The sequence below is a fragment of the Cyprinus carpio genome, chromosome B20, assembly GCF_018340385.1.
Source record: "Cyprinus carpio isolate SPL01 chromosome B20, ASM1834038v1, whole genome shotgun sequence".
Lineage (NCBI taxonomy): Eukaryota > Metazoa > Chordata > Actinopteri > Cypriniformes > Cyprinidae > Cyprinus > Cyprinus carpio.
This window is the reverse complement of record NC_056616.1, coordinates 9,434,672-9,452,277: the sequence shown is the minus strand read 5'-3', so window position 1 is coordinate 9,452,277 and position 17,606 is coordinate 9,434,672. Positions and strand designations below refer to the sequence as shown.

General features: G+C 33.8%; 1 protein-coding gene across 1 annotated transcript; it reads right to left on the bottom strand.

Moving 5' to 3' along the window:
• Window positions 1–700: 700 nt before the first annotated feature.
• oma1 (OMA1 zinc metallopeptidase) lies at window positions 701–17,308 on the bottom strand. Its single transcript, XM_042747474.1, is given in 9 exon segments — window positions 701–1,543; window positions 1,545–1,576; window positions 9,650–9,799; window positions 11,412–11,486; window positions 13,210–13,264; window positions 13,266–13,333; window positions 16,303–16,375; window positions 16,775–16,812; window positions 16,815–17,308. Coding segments are annotated over 9 exon segments (1,056 nt in total). The 5' UTR covers window positions 17,154–17,308; the 3' UTR covers window positions 701–1,317.
• Window positions 17,309–17,606: the final 298 nt, after the last annotated feature.

Genomic DNA, 17,606 nt, shown 5'->3' with positions numbered 1-17,606 from the left:
TAGGGGAGGAAGTACCAGCAGCAGATTGGCTGGTTTTATGTCAGCTTGCTTGGATGTATTATGCTCTGCATTTGAAAGTAGGTACAAATTAAATAGTTTGAATCTTACGTGTAAAATCAGATAAAGATGACTGAAGTTGATGGAATTTATTTGCATGCATGGTCTAGGGTGCTTTGTGGCCTATTCACTAAAGAAATTATGTAAATCAGATAATGCTGCAACATATCCACAAAATCAGCATTCAAACAAAAAAATATTACAAAAAAAAAAAAATAAACAAAACCATGTAAATACAAAATAAAGAAATTTAATTTTAATTTCATGTTGCTTATGTTCAGTTAACAAAGATACAGCAAAAGCAGCAAATATTATTAAACTGAAAATTAAGTTTTTTTGTGATGTATTGTGAACCAAGAATCAGTCCCTTTGAAACACTCTGTAAAGTGCTGTAACATCAAGTAATTTCAATAGGTTTGTACATGATTGGGAATTTTGTAAAAAGGATTAAATAATTCCTCATGCAAAAAGTTGTTTCCTTCGTGTTCTTGTGCTGCAAATTTGCCACATTGACCAATTAATAGCTGGTTGATCTGAAAGAGACATCTGTATGAGTGGAGCTTCATGCATCACTTATTTTTTGTATGTGACTACACCTTTAAAAAAAAGCTGGAGACCCAAGGCTGGTTAATTAATTTATCTTGTATGTAATTACTGTCACATATTCTTTACATTCATAGTATTCATACAGAGTGCATTTAAAATAAACTTAACACTTGTCAAGAACACAAGCATCGGGCTGATTTAGTGTCAGCTGCCCATTGATAAATCCTCCAAATAATGTAGTGTGTCCAATGCTCCACACAGCTTCAAACGCAGTGACATTAGCTGCTATGCAGCAGTTACATTACAGCCTGAAACCTATAGGGGACATTAAAGCAGAGGCAGATGTTTAATGAATAATGTACAGAACACCATAATCAATTCAAGCTTCACAGGGGTCTTATGCTAATAACATCATTAAAACCAATCAAAAACCCATTCACAATTGCTCCATTATTAACATGACTGCACTGCCATGGATGCTTGGAGGAGCATAAACTCAAGCATCACACACAAATGATCTACATATTCCCACTTAAATCATCTCACAGACTAACTGACGTAGGTATCAAAGAGACAGCTAATCAAATGGATAAAAAAAACTGCCTGGTTCTATCCAACGACCCTCTCAGGCCTTGTTCAGAGCTACTGCACTAGAAAAAGAGAAGTGAAAAGGAAAGCTTGAATTTGTCCCTGTCAGTCATGTTTCATCAAGTCTCATTTACTAAGCAGAGTTTGTGGCAGAGCGGATGTGGCCAGCAATCCTCCCAGCTGAGCCTGAGACCCCAGAGTCGGGACAGGAGGGGATTGAGGGAACGGCAACATGACTCCAGCTCTCTCTTTCTCATTCTTTTCATCTTGTGCAATCTTTTCTTGGTTTTTGGCATTGTCCAGAAGCAATTTAACAGCCTGGTGAAAAATGACACGGGGGTCAGCTTTGGGGAGGACAGTCACAGCGTGCATGCAGCTCCAAAGCCTATAACAACACAGAGAATGACACAGATTCATGCAGATGCATTTAAGCTTTGACCTATGAACCCTCCATCTCTTCATCATTACCCAGGTGACACTGCTTTTTAAGAATTGATGGATGGATGGAAATAGTTAAATGGATAGATGGATGGATGGAAACAGTGACATCAAATCTTTGTGGCTGATGGATGGAAATAGCAATAAGAAATCTGGATGGATGGATGGATGGATGGATGGATGGATGGATGGAAATAGTGATATGAAATATGGATGGATGGATATAGTGATATTAAATATGGATGGATGGATGATGGAAATAGTGTAATGAAATCTGGATTAATGGATGAAAACAGTGAAATGTAATCTGCATGGATGATGGATGAAAATAGTGAAATGAAATCTAGATGGATGGATGATAGAAATAGTGATATGAAATCTGGATGGATGGAAATAGTGATGAAATCTGGATGGATGGAAATAGTGATGAAATCTAGAAATGTGATGAAATCTGGATGGATAGAAATAGTGATATGAAATCTGGATGGATGGAAATAGTGATGAAATCTGGATGGATAGAAATAGTGATGAAATCTGGATGGATAGAAATAGTGATGAAATCTGGATGGATAGAAATAGTGATGAAATCTGGATGGATGGAAAAAGTGATATGAAATCTGGATGGATGGATGGATGGATGGATGGATGGATGGATAAAACTTAAATAAAAACTAAATGAATGACAGATGATGAAATCTGGATGGATGGAAATAGTGATATGAAATCTGGATGGATAGATGGATGGATGGATGAGAACAGTGACATAAAATCTAGATGAATGATAGATGGAAATAGCACTATGAAATCTGGATTATGCATGGATGGATATAGTGATATGAAATTTGGAATGACTGATATGAAATCTGGATGGATTGGAATAATTACTCAAAAAAATATGAATGGATGTAGGGATTGGCGATAAATGGTATGGGTATTTATCAATGGTACACCTTTATCGATAACGATACAAAAAATGTTCTGTACAGTGCACAATATAGTGCTATCAGTGACAAGCAGACAGCACACACAAACACATGCTGAGTGCTGTGCCTGCCTGTGATGAGGAGATTGTGAATAAAAAAACTATATTAGTCAAATTTAAAATAACAATTTGCATTTGGATGCAAAAACGGTACAATCGAATGTTAGGAGAGCCTCATCAGAGGGGCACGAGATGCGGTGATGATGATTTAAGTGTCTTTGTCGTACTTTATTGTTTTTGTTAGTCTGTCCAGTTGAAACCACAAGACGCGCAGCTGCTGCATTATTCATTCAAAATATTAGAAAAATATAGAAGCTCAATGTGGAGAAGTTATTGGTTAGGTTAAAATTGAAACCAAGCCATTCACAAAGAACGCATATTAGGTGCATTTTTGGGACAGACAACTATGACTGTTGCACTCACATCTCACGCAAGAGAGGTACAGTATAGAAAGCCATGTAAAGTTAAAAGAGTTTAAACTTTTAGAAAACATGTTGTGAATTTGTGGAGGTTTATTCCATTTCAATGCGTCTAATGTTTTTAAATACAATCTGTGTGATCGGAGCTTCGACTCTTTGAATTAAGCCGTGTATAAATACATGATGCTGTTTTGTTCATAATGGTTTATGAAACTTACAAAATTATATTTGATTTAAAAATATATTTAAATATACAAATTTTACACTTTTTACAAGACATTCAAAGACATGCACAACGTTTTATTTTAATTCCATTATATAAACTATTTATTGTGCTGCATTATTTTGCTCATTGTGCCCTCCTGTGGCTATTTAATCTGCATATAAAACATAAGAAATAAAATATTTCGTAATTATTTTGTGTTTGACTGTTAAAACAAAAAATGATTTGTTGTTTGTCTTAAATTGGGTAAATTAAAAAATACAGTGGTTGAATAAAAAAAAAAAACATTTCTATTGCTTTTTGTTTTAAAAAAGGTTATAAAAAATTTCAATAATTATCGATACCAAATGATATGAAACATTATATTGTTGATACATGTTTTAGCTGTATCGCCCAGCCTTAAAGGGATGCATACACTGAAATATAAAATTTTGATGAACAGGAACAGTTATTCAAAGAAATTGATGAATGGAATGTTGGAAAGTGATCAAAAATCTAAATGGATGGTTTGAAGTAGTTATTTAATGGAAGGATTGATGAACACAGACCAGGATATCTTCTACATTAAAGACATCCAGACTCATTCAATCAAAAACTGATTCGACAAAAACACGGCTCCTACTGCTTTTTGTCTGTGACCTCTTGAACTTTGACCTTTGACCTCCATTAGGGGTGATGGAGAAACAGCCCACATAACACTTGATCAATAATGTGCTGTAATTATTGATGTAATGCTTTTATTGATGTAACGCTGTAATGCAGAGTCAGACTTGTAACCCGAAGGTTACGGGTTTGAGTCTTAGGTCCAGGAGGGATTGTAGATAGGGGGACTGAATATCTAGCCCTCTCTTTACCTTCAATACCACAACTGAGGTGAGACCCTTGAGCAACCCCCAACTGCTCCCTGGCGCCGCAGCATTGGCTGTGTGTTCACAGTTTGTGTGTGTGTGAGTGTTTGTTCACTACACACTGCTGTGTGTGTGCACTTGGATGGGTTAAATGCAGAGCACAAATTCCAAGTACAGGACACCATACTTGGCCACACAACACGTCCTTTTTCTTTACATTTATCCTTTATCTTTATCTGTAAAACACCAGCAACCAGCACCAACACAAATGACACTTAACAAAGTATTTTTCTAAACAAACAATTTTTTTTAAACAAATGACACTTGATGAAAGAGTGGCTGGAACAAAGCTTACTGAGAACAATTACCCAGGAGGGACACATCAGTTGCATACTTACGAGCAGTGTGACACAGAATACTTTTAAAAGCTGATGCTTTCTTTCTTCACTTTCTTCAAAAGTAACAAGCATTGTTTTTACAAATAAAAAACAAAACAGTTCTGTCAAAGAGACCTGTTAATATATATCTTGTTTACTCGGCGCTGCTAAGTTACAAATTTCTGAATGTTTTCATTATCACAGATTTCTATTCTTCCTCTGTTGACTTTCTTTTTTTTATCATAAATTATCTATTAATTTTGCTTCAAAAACAATGCCAGTAAAGCATACTAGAGCAAACTAGATTGAATTCTAAATATAAATGTGGAAATATATAATAAACAAGTATAATAAATATATAAAAAATAGCTATTACATTTTAATAATAAAATTTATATTATATAAAAAAATAATAGTTGATATTAAATGATCATTACACTATAACAATAAAAAACATAATATGCATTAAACAAATTTTAGCAATAATATTTCACATAAACAATAAAACACATCCGTTCAAATGTTTTTTGTCAGAAAGATTTTAAGAATGAAAAATTATTACTTTTATTCAGCAAGATTAAACTGATCAAAAGTGACAGTGAAGACTTTTATAATGTTATAAAAGATTTCCATTTCAAATAATGAAATGCTGTTCTTTTGAACTTTCTATTCCTCAAATAATCCTGAAAAATTTGCAGTTTTCAAAAATATTAAGCAGCACATCTATTTTCAACACTTACATCAGAATGATTTCTGAAGGATCATGTGACACTTCTACTGATTTACGTCTTTTTTGCTTCAAAAACAATGCCAGTAAAGCAAGAAACTAGGTTGAATTATGTAAATCATATATATATATATATATATGTATAATAATATATTATATATATATTATATATATATATATATAATTATATAAAAATATAGTAATTACATTTTACATATAAAATTAATACATATTACATACATAAAAAGTATGTTTACAAGACTGCTAGTTTAAAAATTTAATATTTTATTTTATGATACAGTAATTTCCACTTTAAATACATTTTTTAAACTGATTTAAATAATGTGATGATTGTTGATTCATCAGACAAGTCACTCTCAAACAGTCAATATATATAAAGGCGACAACTACAAAATCCACTTGTATTCATGTATCAAACATCAGGAGACTGAGGGGAGTCCGCACACACACTGCACTATGATAATTCTCATTAGTGGGCACGTGGAGGACGAGTCTCCATTGGCTCAGGTTAAAGAGGGTGAGAACAGAGAGAGATGGAGGGCGTTTTAAAGTAACTTCCCGAAGGAGTAATAACTTCCATTCAACAGTAACACACACGCATTACAGTTGATGGACAGTTACAGCCATGACCATCTGCTGCTTCTGTGTTTGAAGTGTGCGAGTACGCAAGCAGCACTGTTAAGAGTTCAAGCTCAAGGTTAAATAAGGTCTCTGCATGCCACTAAAATTCCTATATTCACGCATCCTTTTGTCGCAACTTTGTTTCGTATATTAGACAGCCATTTTGTGTAGCCACTGGTGACGGGGAGAGAGCATGTTCCTGTAGATGGCTGTCCACATTGCTCAACAGTCTACAGTTCACTCTATTAACAGTATGTTAACCTGAGCTCTTTGTTTAAAGCAGGTGGTCAAGGGTTGGCTGGTTAGTATCATTCAGTTAGCCCCTGCAGGTAGATTCAGTAACTACACCATACATATGGCTTTCTCTGCTGACGACTGAAGCTGTGAATTCTGAGGGAATTGCAAATTGCAAATATTTCATCATTTTATAGTAGATATTTTACCAGTGCCTGATCTTTTTTTTTTTGAAGGCTCTTAAAAGCGTGAAATCGATTTATAATTTTCCATCTGCTGCCTAACATCACAAGATATTTACATAAACACTACAGTTACACACATTCAGTACACATTAACACATGAACATGGACCGCAGGCCACAAAAATATAATTGAGACCAACCAACATCACTTTTATATGACAGACACAGATTATTTTTTATACAATTATTATCCAAAGCACGATTTGTAATTGATTTTGTATTTTTCTATTTATTATAACTAAATGATCATTATACTATAACAATAAAAAACATCACGCATTATATTAATTTTACCAATAATAATACATTTCTGTCCAAATGTTTTGGGTTAGTAAGATTTTTTTTTTTATTCAGCAAGAATAGATTAAATTGATCAAAAGTGACAGTGAAAACTTTTATAATGTTATAAAAGTTTACCATTTCAAATAAATCCTGTTCTTTTGAACTTTTTATTTCTCAAATAATCTTGAAAAAAAAAAAAATAACTAACACAGTTTTCAAAAATATTAAGCGACACAACTATTTTCAGCACTGATAATAACAATAAATATTTCCAGAGCAGCAAATCAGCATATTAGAATGATTTCTGAAGGGTCATGTGACTCTGAAGACTGGAGAAATGCTGAAAATTCAGATTACATCACAGAAATAAATAACATTTTGCAATATATTCAAATTGAACAGAGCTATTTTAAATTGTAATAATATCTCATAATATAATATTTAGTGCTGTCAAAATTAGCGCGTTAACACAGGCGATTATTTTTTTTTTTTTTTTTTTTTATCAGTTTGAACGTGTTAAAAATTTTTAACTCAAACCGTTGCATTTAAAAGCAATTAACTGGCAGGGGCGGAGTCTGTGCTAGGGTTTTAGCTACCCACTCGATCACATCAAATGGTAGACATTTCCGACATGTACTCCAGCTTCCCATCAGCACCAGGCGCGAGTCAAACCAGGCGCGAGTGCGATCAGCCATAAAGCAAAAAGAAGAAGACAGCTTTCCGACGCTCAGGACATTTCAGTTCAGTTTCTCACAGACCGTATTTTTCTCTTTCAGCATCACGATCCACAGGCGAATTTGGTTTTGTTTTGTGTATGTTTTTTTTTGACTCTCAAACCAGGCGCGAGTCAAATCTTCATTTGTGTTCTACTGAAGAAACAAAGTCACCTACATCTTGGATGCCTGGGGGTAAGCAGATAAACATAAAATTTTCATTTTTAGGTGAACTATCCCTTTAAAACTGTGCATGCATGTAATATATTTTATATGAGTCACATTTAAGAACATGTCCCTGAAATGGTTTTCAAAACTGTCCTGGAGCAGCCCAGCACTCAGTCTCACTTATCTAACACATCCGATTCAACTCGTCAGTTCATTAGAGACTTTAAGACCTGAAGTGGGTCAGAAAAGGTAAAAAGAGTTGAGAGAAAATATGATGCGTGTCAGATCCGCATCATGCTCAGCAGCGACAGCTCTTAAAGAAATAACAGCCAAAATAAGCTCATAACCAGCTGCTGTGATGTCTGTTAAGCAAAGAAAAAAAAAATCAATAACTTTTATAGCTTTATGGATTCATCTATATTTAATTTAGAATTTAGTGTTTCAGTTTCTGTATATTTCTGCTGAAGGGCACAGGTAAATATGACATTTATTATAATGGGTTTATGTGAAGAATGTTTTAAGTTCACTTAAGTTAGAAGTTTTTTTTTTTTAAGTCTAATAAATTTTAAAATTGATAGCTCTCATTTATACTGTAATGTTGAATGGCTATAGTCAATGGTTAAATATTAGGGGGAAAAACTATTTCATAGAGATATCAGTAGTATTGGCATCAGTGATACTGGCCTTCAGTCATAAAAAAAGATGCAATTAAACAAATATAAAAATATATAGTGTCTTTATGTTGTTTCCACATTAATTTAAAGATTTAATGTGAAAATATTGCAATATAAAAGTATATTTAATGCATAATGGCTCATGTGGTGAATTATTTAGCCTAAATCGCTTATGAAGGCTTTCTCCTGTGGTTGCTAGTACTGATCTAAGGATACCAACATATTCAAATTCATTTTTCTAAAATCCCTAATATCCATGGCTCTTGCGTTTGGTTCTCCCCTCCATCAGAAGAGCATTTATCTGTTCATTTCCACTATGAACGTGTTCTAAGGCATGTGTGTAGAGGGCTGAGTTTGCTCCAGAGCAGAGGGGTCTCCAGACGTCTTGTTAGCTTTGGTGCTGTCTGGATTTCAGACGTGTCTGCAAGGCCTACAGTGTGTTTCTGATGGATACTCTTTAAATCAAGAGAACAGTGTACCCAGGACATACACCTCAATTTAAATACAGAAAACAGCTCTCCCTTGAAAACAGCTTGTGTGTTTGACTAAACAGTCAAAGCCAATCCATTTTCATCAAAGCTAAATATACTGTTCATCTCAAATCATAATGGAGAGCATGTTTATTAGGTTTTACACAAAATTCAATGAAAAAAAAATTATACACAAAAAAAAAAAGTTAAGTAAAGAAAACAAAAATAAGATATCAAAAAAAAAAAATTAAAAAAAATAAAAATTATACAAAACAAAAAAAAAACAAAGAACAGGAAAAATAGACATTTATAATTTTAAAAAACATTTTGAAATTTTTAAAAATCTTAAGTTAATATAAGTTAAAATATTGTAACAATAACAGTACATTAGTGAATCCATTTTAAATGCAAAATTTTCTAAACCCATTTGCCAGCTGCTTTTCTTTAGCAGTTGGTTGGCTGAGTAAAAATGCCACTGGATAGTTCACATGTGGGAGAAACAATGAACATCCATGTGTGAACTGTCCAATGACATTTTATTGATTGGCAAAATGATAAAGAAAAGCCAGTAGCAAATGGATAAAGAAAAGTAATCTGTAAATGCTTTATAAAATTCAAGTGAAATGATGGATTTAAAAAAAATTATCAATTTACTGTTAAATTTAATTTGATTTTAAATATCAATTAAATAATCTTAAATACTGAATATTTAAAATGAACTTTTGCCTATTTGAAAATGTCCTTAATTATTATTTCTTTTTATTTTTAAGCAATACCAAAATCCATACACATTCCACATTTTTTAATATTTATTTTTTAAATATATAAGCAATACTTTTATTCCTCCAAAGAACATATATTTGGCGCTTTTTTTAAGATTTACTTTTTACATGGAAAAATATCCCTTAATTTCGGATAGGACAGTAAGTGGACAGGAAGCGACATGGGAGAGAGAGGGGGACATGATCTTGTCTAACGATGTCTAATGATGCATGTATTTGCTTTCGTGTGCTTTACCTCAGGGACGAGGCGGTCCGACTGTCTGACACGGTTTTGGTGGGAAGGGTGTGTGGACAGCCACTCAGGGATGGTGGGTTCACCTCTCAACTGATCATAGATCTCCATCTGCTGCCAAAACACTGGACCCAACCTCACGTCAGCACACACCTGACAGAAACACACACCAATCTCAATAAACACACATACAGAGATGGTTTTCAGGCATGATAAAGCTGTGTCACCATCAAAGGAAGCAAACAGGGAGAACAAACACACACACACACACACCCATGAGAGCTCGAAGCTCTGGACAACGTCATTAGCTGGAGCTGAGAGCAGGCTGGATCATGGACAGCATGACTCATGACTAGTCTAGCAAGCCTTGCATCGTTACCGCAGCAACGTGCCAGTGTCCTTCACCGAGCCGGCTGTGGCAGGCCAGATCTGGGCACGTTTATGAGCAGCAGGCGGCCCGTTATTACTACTAGAAGAGATAGAAGGGAATCAAGGGTTTCTCCATAATGATGCCAAGCATGGGATCAGAAGACATGCTGTCAGGAAGAGCACTACACCGTGAATCAGACCACTGCCACATTCAGAGAAATGCTTCTGTCAAGCAGTTTGTAAAGAAACAGTGCCATAAATAGTCCAAGCAATAAAAAGTCTTTCACATTATTAACAGCTTTTATTTATAATGAAATTTACTAAAAATTATTTAAACAGCTTTTATCCCAAGTATGCCATGCCTTCAAAAGTGAACTTATTTGTAATTTTAGTCAAGTATATATGGAAGCCATTAGAGGTCATGGATTATTATTTACTTTCTTTCATGTGTTCTCGTAATCTCGACATTCATGATATCTGACCCATCATCAGACAGCAGCACTAACTGACTAACCAAACTTTCATGTGTTCTCGTAATCTCGACATTCATGATATCTGACCCATCATCAGACAGCAGCACTAACTGACTAACCAAATGAAATAATAAAATAACTATATATGTATTGTCCTATATGTATTGGTCAGACAGCCTATCCTACATGATGTATAAAAAACACAAATTAATTTTATTTTAAATGGATAAGGAAGATAAAGTGGGTTGAATCCAAGGTGTAATGGTCAGAATATATCTATGCTCTAAAAGATTTTAAATTGATTATAATTTAATTTTATTTTTATATACCAATAAAAACAAAACAATTAAACAAAAAAAATGAAATGTTTAGCATCCCTGAAAAAAAAAAAAAAAAAATTGCTAAAAACGAATGAAACAAAACCTAACTCCCAAACAAAACCAACTAACACAAAACAAAGCAAAAACACTTAGAAAGTAAAAAAACAAAAAAAAAAATTTCAGCAATTAAAATAAGCTGAAATTAAATTAAAAATAGTAATAAATACTAGTTAACTAAACTAACTAAAACTAATAATTAATAGAAAAAGAAAATAATTCTAAAACAACACTAAGCAATAAAAAAAATTGTTAATTGTGACAATTCATGGAATTTTCATCAAGCCCGACACACAATATTTTACAAATTATTATAAACCCACACACAAAATTTTACAAAAAAAAATAATAATAATACACACACACCAAAAAATAAAAAACACATATAAAAATAAAAAATATAAAACAAAAAAAAAAAGTAAAATTTTTAAAAAGCACACTGTGAAAACACTCTTAAACTGCAACTTACATTTAAATTTAAAAAGACATTTTATCAATGTGTTCCTTTGGAATTGAACCCTAATAATAATAACATTTCTGCAGTACCTTGGCAGCCAGTTGTAGGCCAACCTGGTCCGCCTCTGCCTCCAGCTTACGACTGAGGAGCTGATCAAATAAGAACTACAGGACAGACAGAGAGAATGAGAGAGAGAATATGCAGTTAAATGAGCTATTCTGACAGAGCACACAGAAGCTATATTGAGTAAACAGAGAAAGATGGACAGAATGAAGTGAACCATATTTGGAGAACAAAATGACTAGGAGATAAAAAGCTTAACCATTAAAATGCAATTTATTTTAAAAGTAATGGGAAAAGACGATGCAAAACAGGGAAAAAAGGGATGAAAATATCCACATTAAAAGGAGAGCAAGAGAGTACACAGTATCTTAGAAGAAAAACACCATAAGTACAATTAAATTTAAAGTGGACCTTTGTTTCACGCAGCACAGTGATTCAGAAAATGCAAATTCAATATCCATTTAGAAAACAAATAAATGTAGCTGAATTCTAACTAACCTCAAATTGAAGTCCTTAGAAACCCAAATAAGATCTCCTCTGAGATATTGTTATTGTTTTACAATGGTGGCAAGAGAGTACTTGAGAAGGTTTCTTTGAGCTCGAGAAGAGGAGTATAATTCACGTTAAAAGGGTCTTTTAGGGATTTTAGAATCAATATTTAAGGAGTATTTGCATCATTAATGGACAAACCCAACCTAAACAGAGTCCCATCAACATCTAATGCTTAATTCTGAGCAAACAAAATGTTTTTTAAAACAAATTCATACTTTTATTCAGCAAGGACACATTATATTGATCAAAAGTGACAATGAATACATTTATAATAATACAAAAATATAGATTTTATATGAATGCTGCTTTTTTGAACATCTATTAAAGAATCCTGTAAAAAAAAAAAAAAAAAAATCAGTTTCCACAAAAACATTAGGCAGCACAACATTGATAATAAGAAGAAATGTTCCTTGATATTAGATTGATAGAATTACTATTAAATGATAGAATGACACTAATGTATGGAAAACTCATTCAGCTTTGCCATCACAGAAATAAACATTTAACATTACAACACAAAACAGTTGCTTTAAATTGTAATATTACCAATTTACTGTATTTTTGATCGAATAAATGCAGCCTTGGTGAGCAAGAGTCTACTTTCAAAATACATATATGTGACCCTGGAGCACAAAACCAGTCTTAAGTCGCTGGGGTATATTTGTAGCAATAGCCAAAAAAAACATTGTATGGGTCAAATTATCGATTTTTCTTTTATGCCAAAAATCATTAGGATATTAAGTAAAGATCATGTTCCATGAAGATATTTTGTAAATTTCCTACTGTAAACATATCAAAACTCAATTTTTGATTAGTAATATGTATTGTTAAGAATTCATCTGGACAACTTTAAAGGTGATTTTCTCAATATTTTGCATCCTCAGATTCCAGATTTTCAAATAGTTGTATCTCGGCCAGATTTTGTCCGATCCTAATAAACCATACATCAATGGAAAGCATATTTATTCTGCTTTCAGATGATGTATAAATCTCAATTTCGATAAACTGACACTTAAGACTGGTTTCGTGGTCCAAGGTCACATATACAAAAAATTTAATTATATATATGCAAAATAAAATATAATAACATAAACTATATTTAAAATGCTTTTTTTTTTTTTAAATGGATGTGATATTTATTAACAAAAATGTTTTATTTCAAACAGAATTGGAAAATGAAATGGCTTGATTAATTGTGAGTGGGAACATGTCAGTGGTCATTGGGAAGGAGGCAGATTAGGAATCAATTGAAAAAAGAGAAACTAGTGACACCTGCACTAGTTTGCCCTGAATCCACTGGCCCAGCACAGCTAAAATGTCCCTTGGATCCCCAGATCGCCGTTAAACAACAGAGAGACAACAGCTCCACCACCTGAGACAAACTGGCCTGCTCCGCCTGAGAAAAAGAGAAAAATTCATTATGCGCTTCTGTTTTTGTTGATTTCGTCATTTATCTACTATGCTAATTTGTTTGTACATCGGTGTTAAGAACCTTTTTTTTTTATCGTGCTTAGCAGCCCATTTTTTGACAGCATGCCCAATTAGAAACAATGTAGAAAAACAAACAAAAAGAAACATGCAATTTAGCAAAGAGACACATAATGAATCACACTGAATTGCAATTGCGATACAGATTGTATTGAAAGAAGGGCAACAGATACAGTATGCCAAAACACATGTCCACGAGTGGCCGGGTACATGTCGCAAAGCAGATTTGTTGGGTAATTATGCCAGCTTCATGGTCATACAGTTGTATATGATAATAAAAGGTGTTGAAGGATAATTCTGAGATTATGGATTGCTTGTGATAAGTGTATACAGTAATGGGAATCATACTGTTATATAATCATTTAACCTATTACAATAGCTTACAGCTAATAATAACATTTATTTACTTTTCATTCCTGCAGGTTTGGTCCTCCATATTATGGGAGGTGTTTACCAAATATCTATACTTTTACATATGATTTTTCAGTGTCTATCAACTAAAGTTTTGGGCTGGTCCTTACACAAAGCTATTGCATTCAAAAGACTTAAATAGCTCATGAAATATAGCAAACAAAATATATGTGACTCAGCCATATTTCACCTACTTCAGTGTGGAAAAGAGCTGCTTGGACATTTTGTGTTTCACATATATACCACCATTAATAAGATTTTATGTTTTTGAATGTCCCTTATGCTCACCAAGGCTGCATTTACTTGATCAAAAATAGAGTAAAACAGTAGTATTGTGAAGAATTATTTCAATTTACATTTTAATGTTTTAAAATGTACCACATTTTCTGTGATGACAAAGCTGATTTTTCAGCATCCATTACTCACATGATGCTTCACAAATCATTCTAATAGGCTGCATATGAATAAACAAATCAAATAAATAATGTGTCAATTATAAGATAGTTTTTCATCTTTTTTTTCATCAGAATAAAACAATCGATACAGCGTGCATGCAGGTTTGAAATCTGTTCCAGCATCTGCTAGCTTGTTGTGTTTTGAAATAACAAAGGAAGCACTCTACAACGTCATATTAGTCCTGATATCAGCGTTAAGCTTCTTCACCCTAACCAGACCCACAAGCATGCAGTGATGCAACAGCTCTGAAACTAAAACCGAACCCTTAACAGTGCTTAGTGCCTCTGAGACAGGATGCCTCCATCTCTTCATTTAAACCAAGAGAAGAGATGAAAGTAAAACATGACACACACAAAAAAGAGATGAAGCGAGCACTTGAATCTAATGAAGGGTCTTTTACTTCCAGAAAAAAGCTGAGGGACACAGCAAAGGAAGTACAAATTTAGTTTGATCCAAACTATAAAGGCCAGAGGCAGAGTGAAGACCCTACAACCATCAGACAATGGGTAGCAAACCATGTAATACTCATATACATTTAAATTTAAATCAAAATGACCCTAAGGGAGAGCTTACTTACAGGACACTACGCTCTTGGATACTTTACTTTCAGCTATGGCTGTCACAATATTAGATTTTTCATATCACGGTTATTGTGGCCATAAGAATTCACGATATCGATATTAGAAGGACTCTGGTAGATTTCTGCTTTGGTTTCACATAACCTGCAGAACATTTGGTGGATTTTCTGCATGTTATATGAAGCTAAAGCATTTTGTAAACTGTTCTGGATCATAAATTCCTTAAATGTGCATGTTCACTTTTGTGTTCACTACTTTTTTTTTTTTTTTTTTTTTTGCAATACTTTTATTCAGCAAGAATGCATTCAAGTATCAAAAATTACAATAAAGAGTTTTACAATGTTACTGCTACAGTATATGTATATAATACATGAACATGAACATAGTTGATGAATGCTTTGAAGCAATGCTTTGAATGAATTCTTTAGATCAGGGGTGTCCAAACTCAGTCCTGGAGGCCAGTGTCCTGCAGAGTTTAGCTCCAAGCCCAATTAGACACACCTGAACCAGCTAATCAAGCTCTTACTAGGCATACTAGAAACTTCCCAGCTGGTGTGTTGAGGCAAGTTGGAACTAAACTCTGCAGGACACCGGCCCTCCAGGACCGAGTTTGGGTAACTCTGCTCTAGATGAATGCTAAAATATATTTAGAGAAAATGATATAGATAAATTTTGTAAGTTATGTAAACATATTAGTATCAGCTAATAATTGGGGATTGGTAAAAAACTGCTGAATGGATTTAAAATATTACTACTATATCATTTACTGACCATAACATCAGCAATATTCTGAAGTAATATGTATCTATAAAGTATTTATTTAGATTTAGTTATCTGGCAAATTTTATATTAAAAAATTGTATAGATTTAAAATATTGGCCATCCCATTCATTATCAACCATTTTATATATATATATATATATATATATATATATATATAAACATATATATATATATATATATATATAAAAAACAGTATATATATAAACAGTATATATATAAACAGTATATATAAAGCCAAATTTAGCAACAACACTTTTAGATTTTATTTCTTAAACAAATGTACCCATGTTCATATTCCAGGATGACAATGCAGAGATTCATCAGGCTCACATTATGAAAGATTGGCCAGCACAGAGTCGTGACCTTAACCTCACTAATTGTCTTTGGGATGTGCTGGAGTCGACTTTACACTGCCTGTCCAAAAAAAAGTTGCACACTCCAATATTTCGGACCACCTTTTGCTTTGATTACATTGTTTCAACAATGTTATGCAACATCATAACATTTAGTTTCATCAAGAGTGGCATTAATTTTTGGCTGAGATCTTGTATTGACAGCGGGAGAGTCAAACCATTCTCAAAAGTTTCCTGCACATCCTGAAGACTTCTAATAAGGTTAAGCTCAGGACTCTGTGGTGGCCAATTCATACATGACCATTAGTCCTCATGATGCCCAAATCACTACTGTACAATTTGGGTCCAATGAATCTTGACATTGTCATGCTGAAATATGTACACAGGTACGTCTTCCAACATGGTTAAGAAATAAAAAGCTACACATTCAAGATTAAAAGAACTGATGCAAAACACATAACAAGCCAGAAACATATTAATCCCTGCAATAAAGATCCAATCCTAGACTCTTGACTGTTTGCTTATTTAAATCTAAATGGTGAATATATTTATTTCTTTATTTATTTTTGCCCAGGCAATGTGTCGTATCATGGGCATCAGCACTGGCCATAACACTTGGTACATCACTCTTGCTAGTTAAAACCTAGAGCTGTTCACTGATTTACCAGCTTCATCTGTTCTTGACAAAGGCTGATGGCTGAAGATTGGAAGGTATGTCATTCTTATAAAGGTTATTAAGTATTTATTTAACAAACAAAAAAAACTCACCCGCCCAGCATTATGGCCATGAGCTTCTGCAGTGGCTTACCAGCACCATCCATATCAGGGGTGCAGGTAAAGCTCTCAGTCTGCCCGAGGTGTGAACACGCGTGGACTGAATGATGAACGGATGACCCGGAGGTCTGAATGCTGTTATACAGATGCTGAGTCTTGATCTCAGACAGAGAGATGAAGGAGAAACTGTGACAGTTCCTCTTAGTTTCAGAGAGGTAGATGAGTTTGTCCTCGTGGGATCAGTCCGAGCAGAGGCGAAGAGTGACGGACGCTGTCTCTGTCCACACCATCTGACCACTCAATCAAACCAGTGTAATGACCTCATGCTGGACAACATGTCAAGTTTGACCAGGCGAAGACAAATCCGCTCCATTGTTATTATAAAGTACACTAAACGTTCAACTTTACCCTTGTTTGCGTAAGCTAAGTCATAGTTTGTAGGTTATATGGGCACATTATGCATTTAAATTTCACATATTGATGTCACTGTCTTAAAGCAAAGTAAGAAGCAAAGCAAAGTAAGATATTATAGCAGGTGTGATGATCGAGTGGTATTACACTTTAACCTGATCGCTAAAAATTTCAGCGTTGCTAGAATTATATTACTACAACTCCTTAATTACAGACATTAGTTATTTAAAAAATTATCTTCACTGTAAAGATGCCCTAAAATCTCTCCTCCATGTACTTCACTGCTGTATTAAAACACTCCCCCTGCCAACGGCAACACTTCACCGTGGCTCCGGCCTTCAATTACCGGCGGTCACAAAAACATCTTGTGTTAAACCCAAAATTGTATATGTGTTTATATGCAATTGATATTATT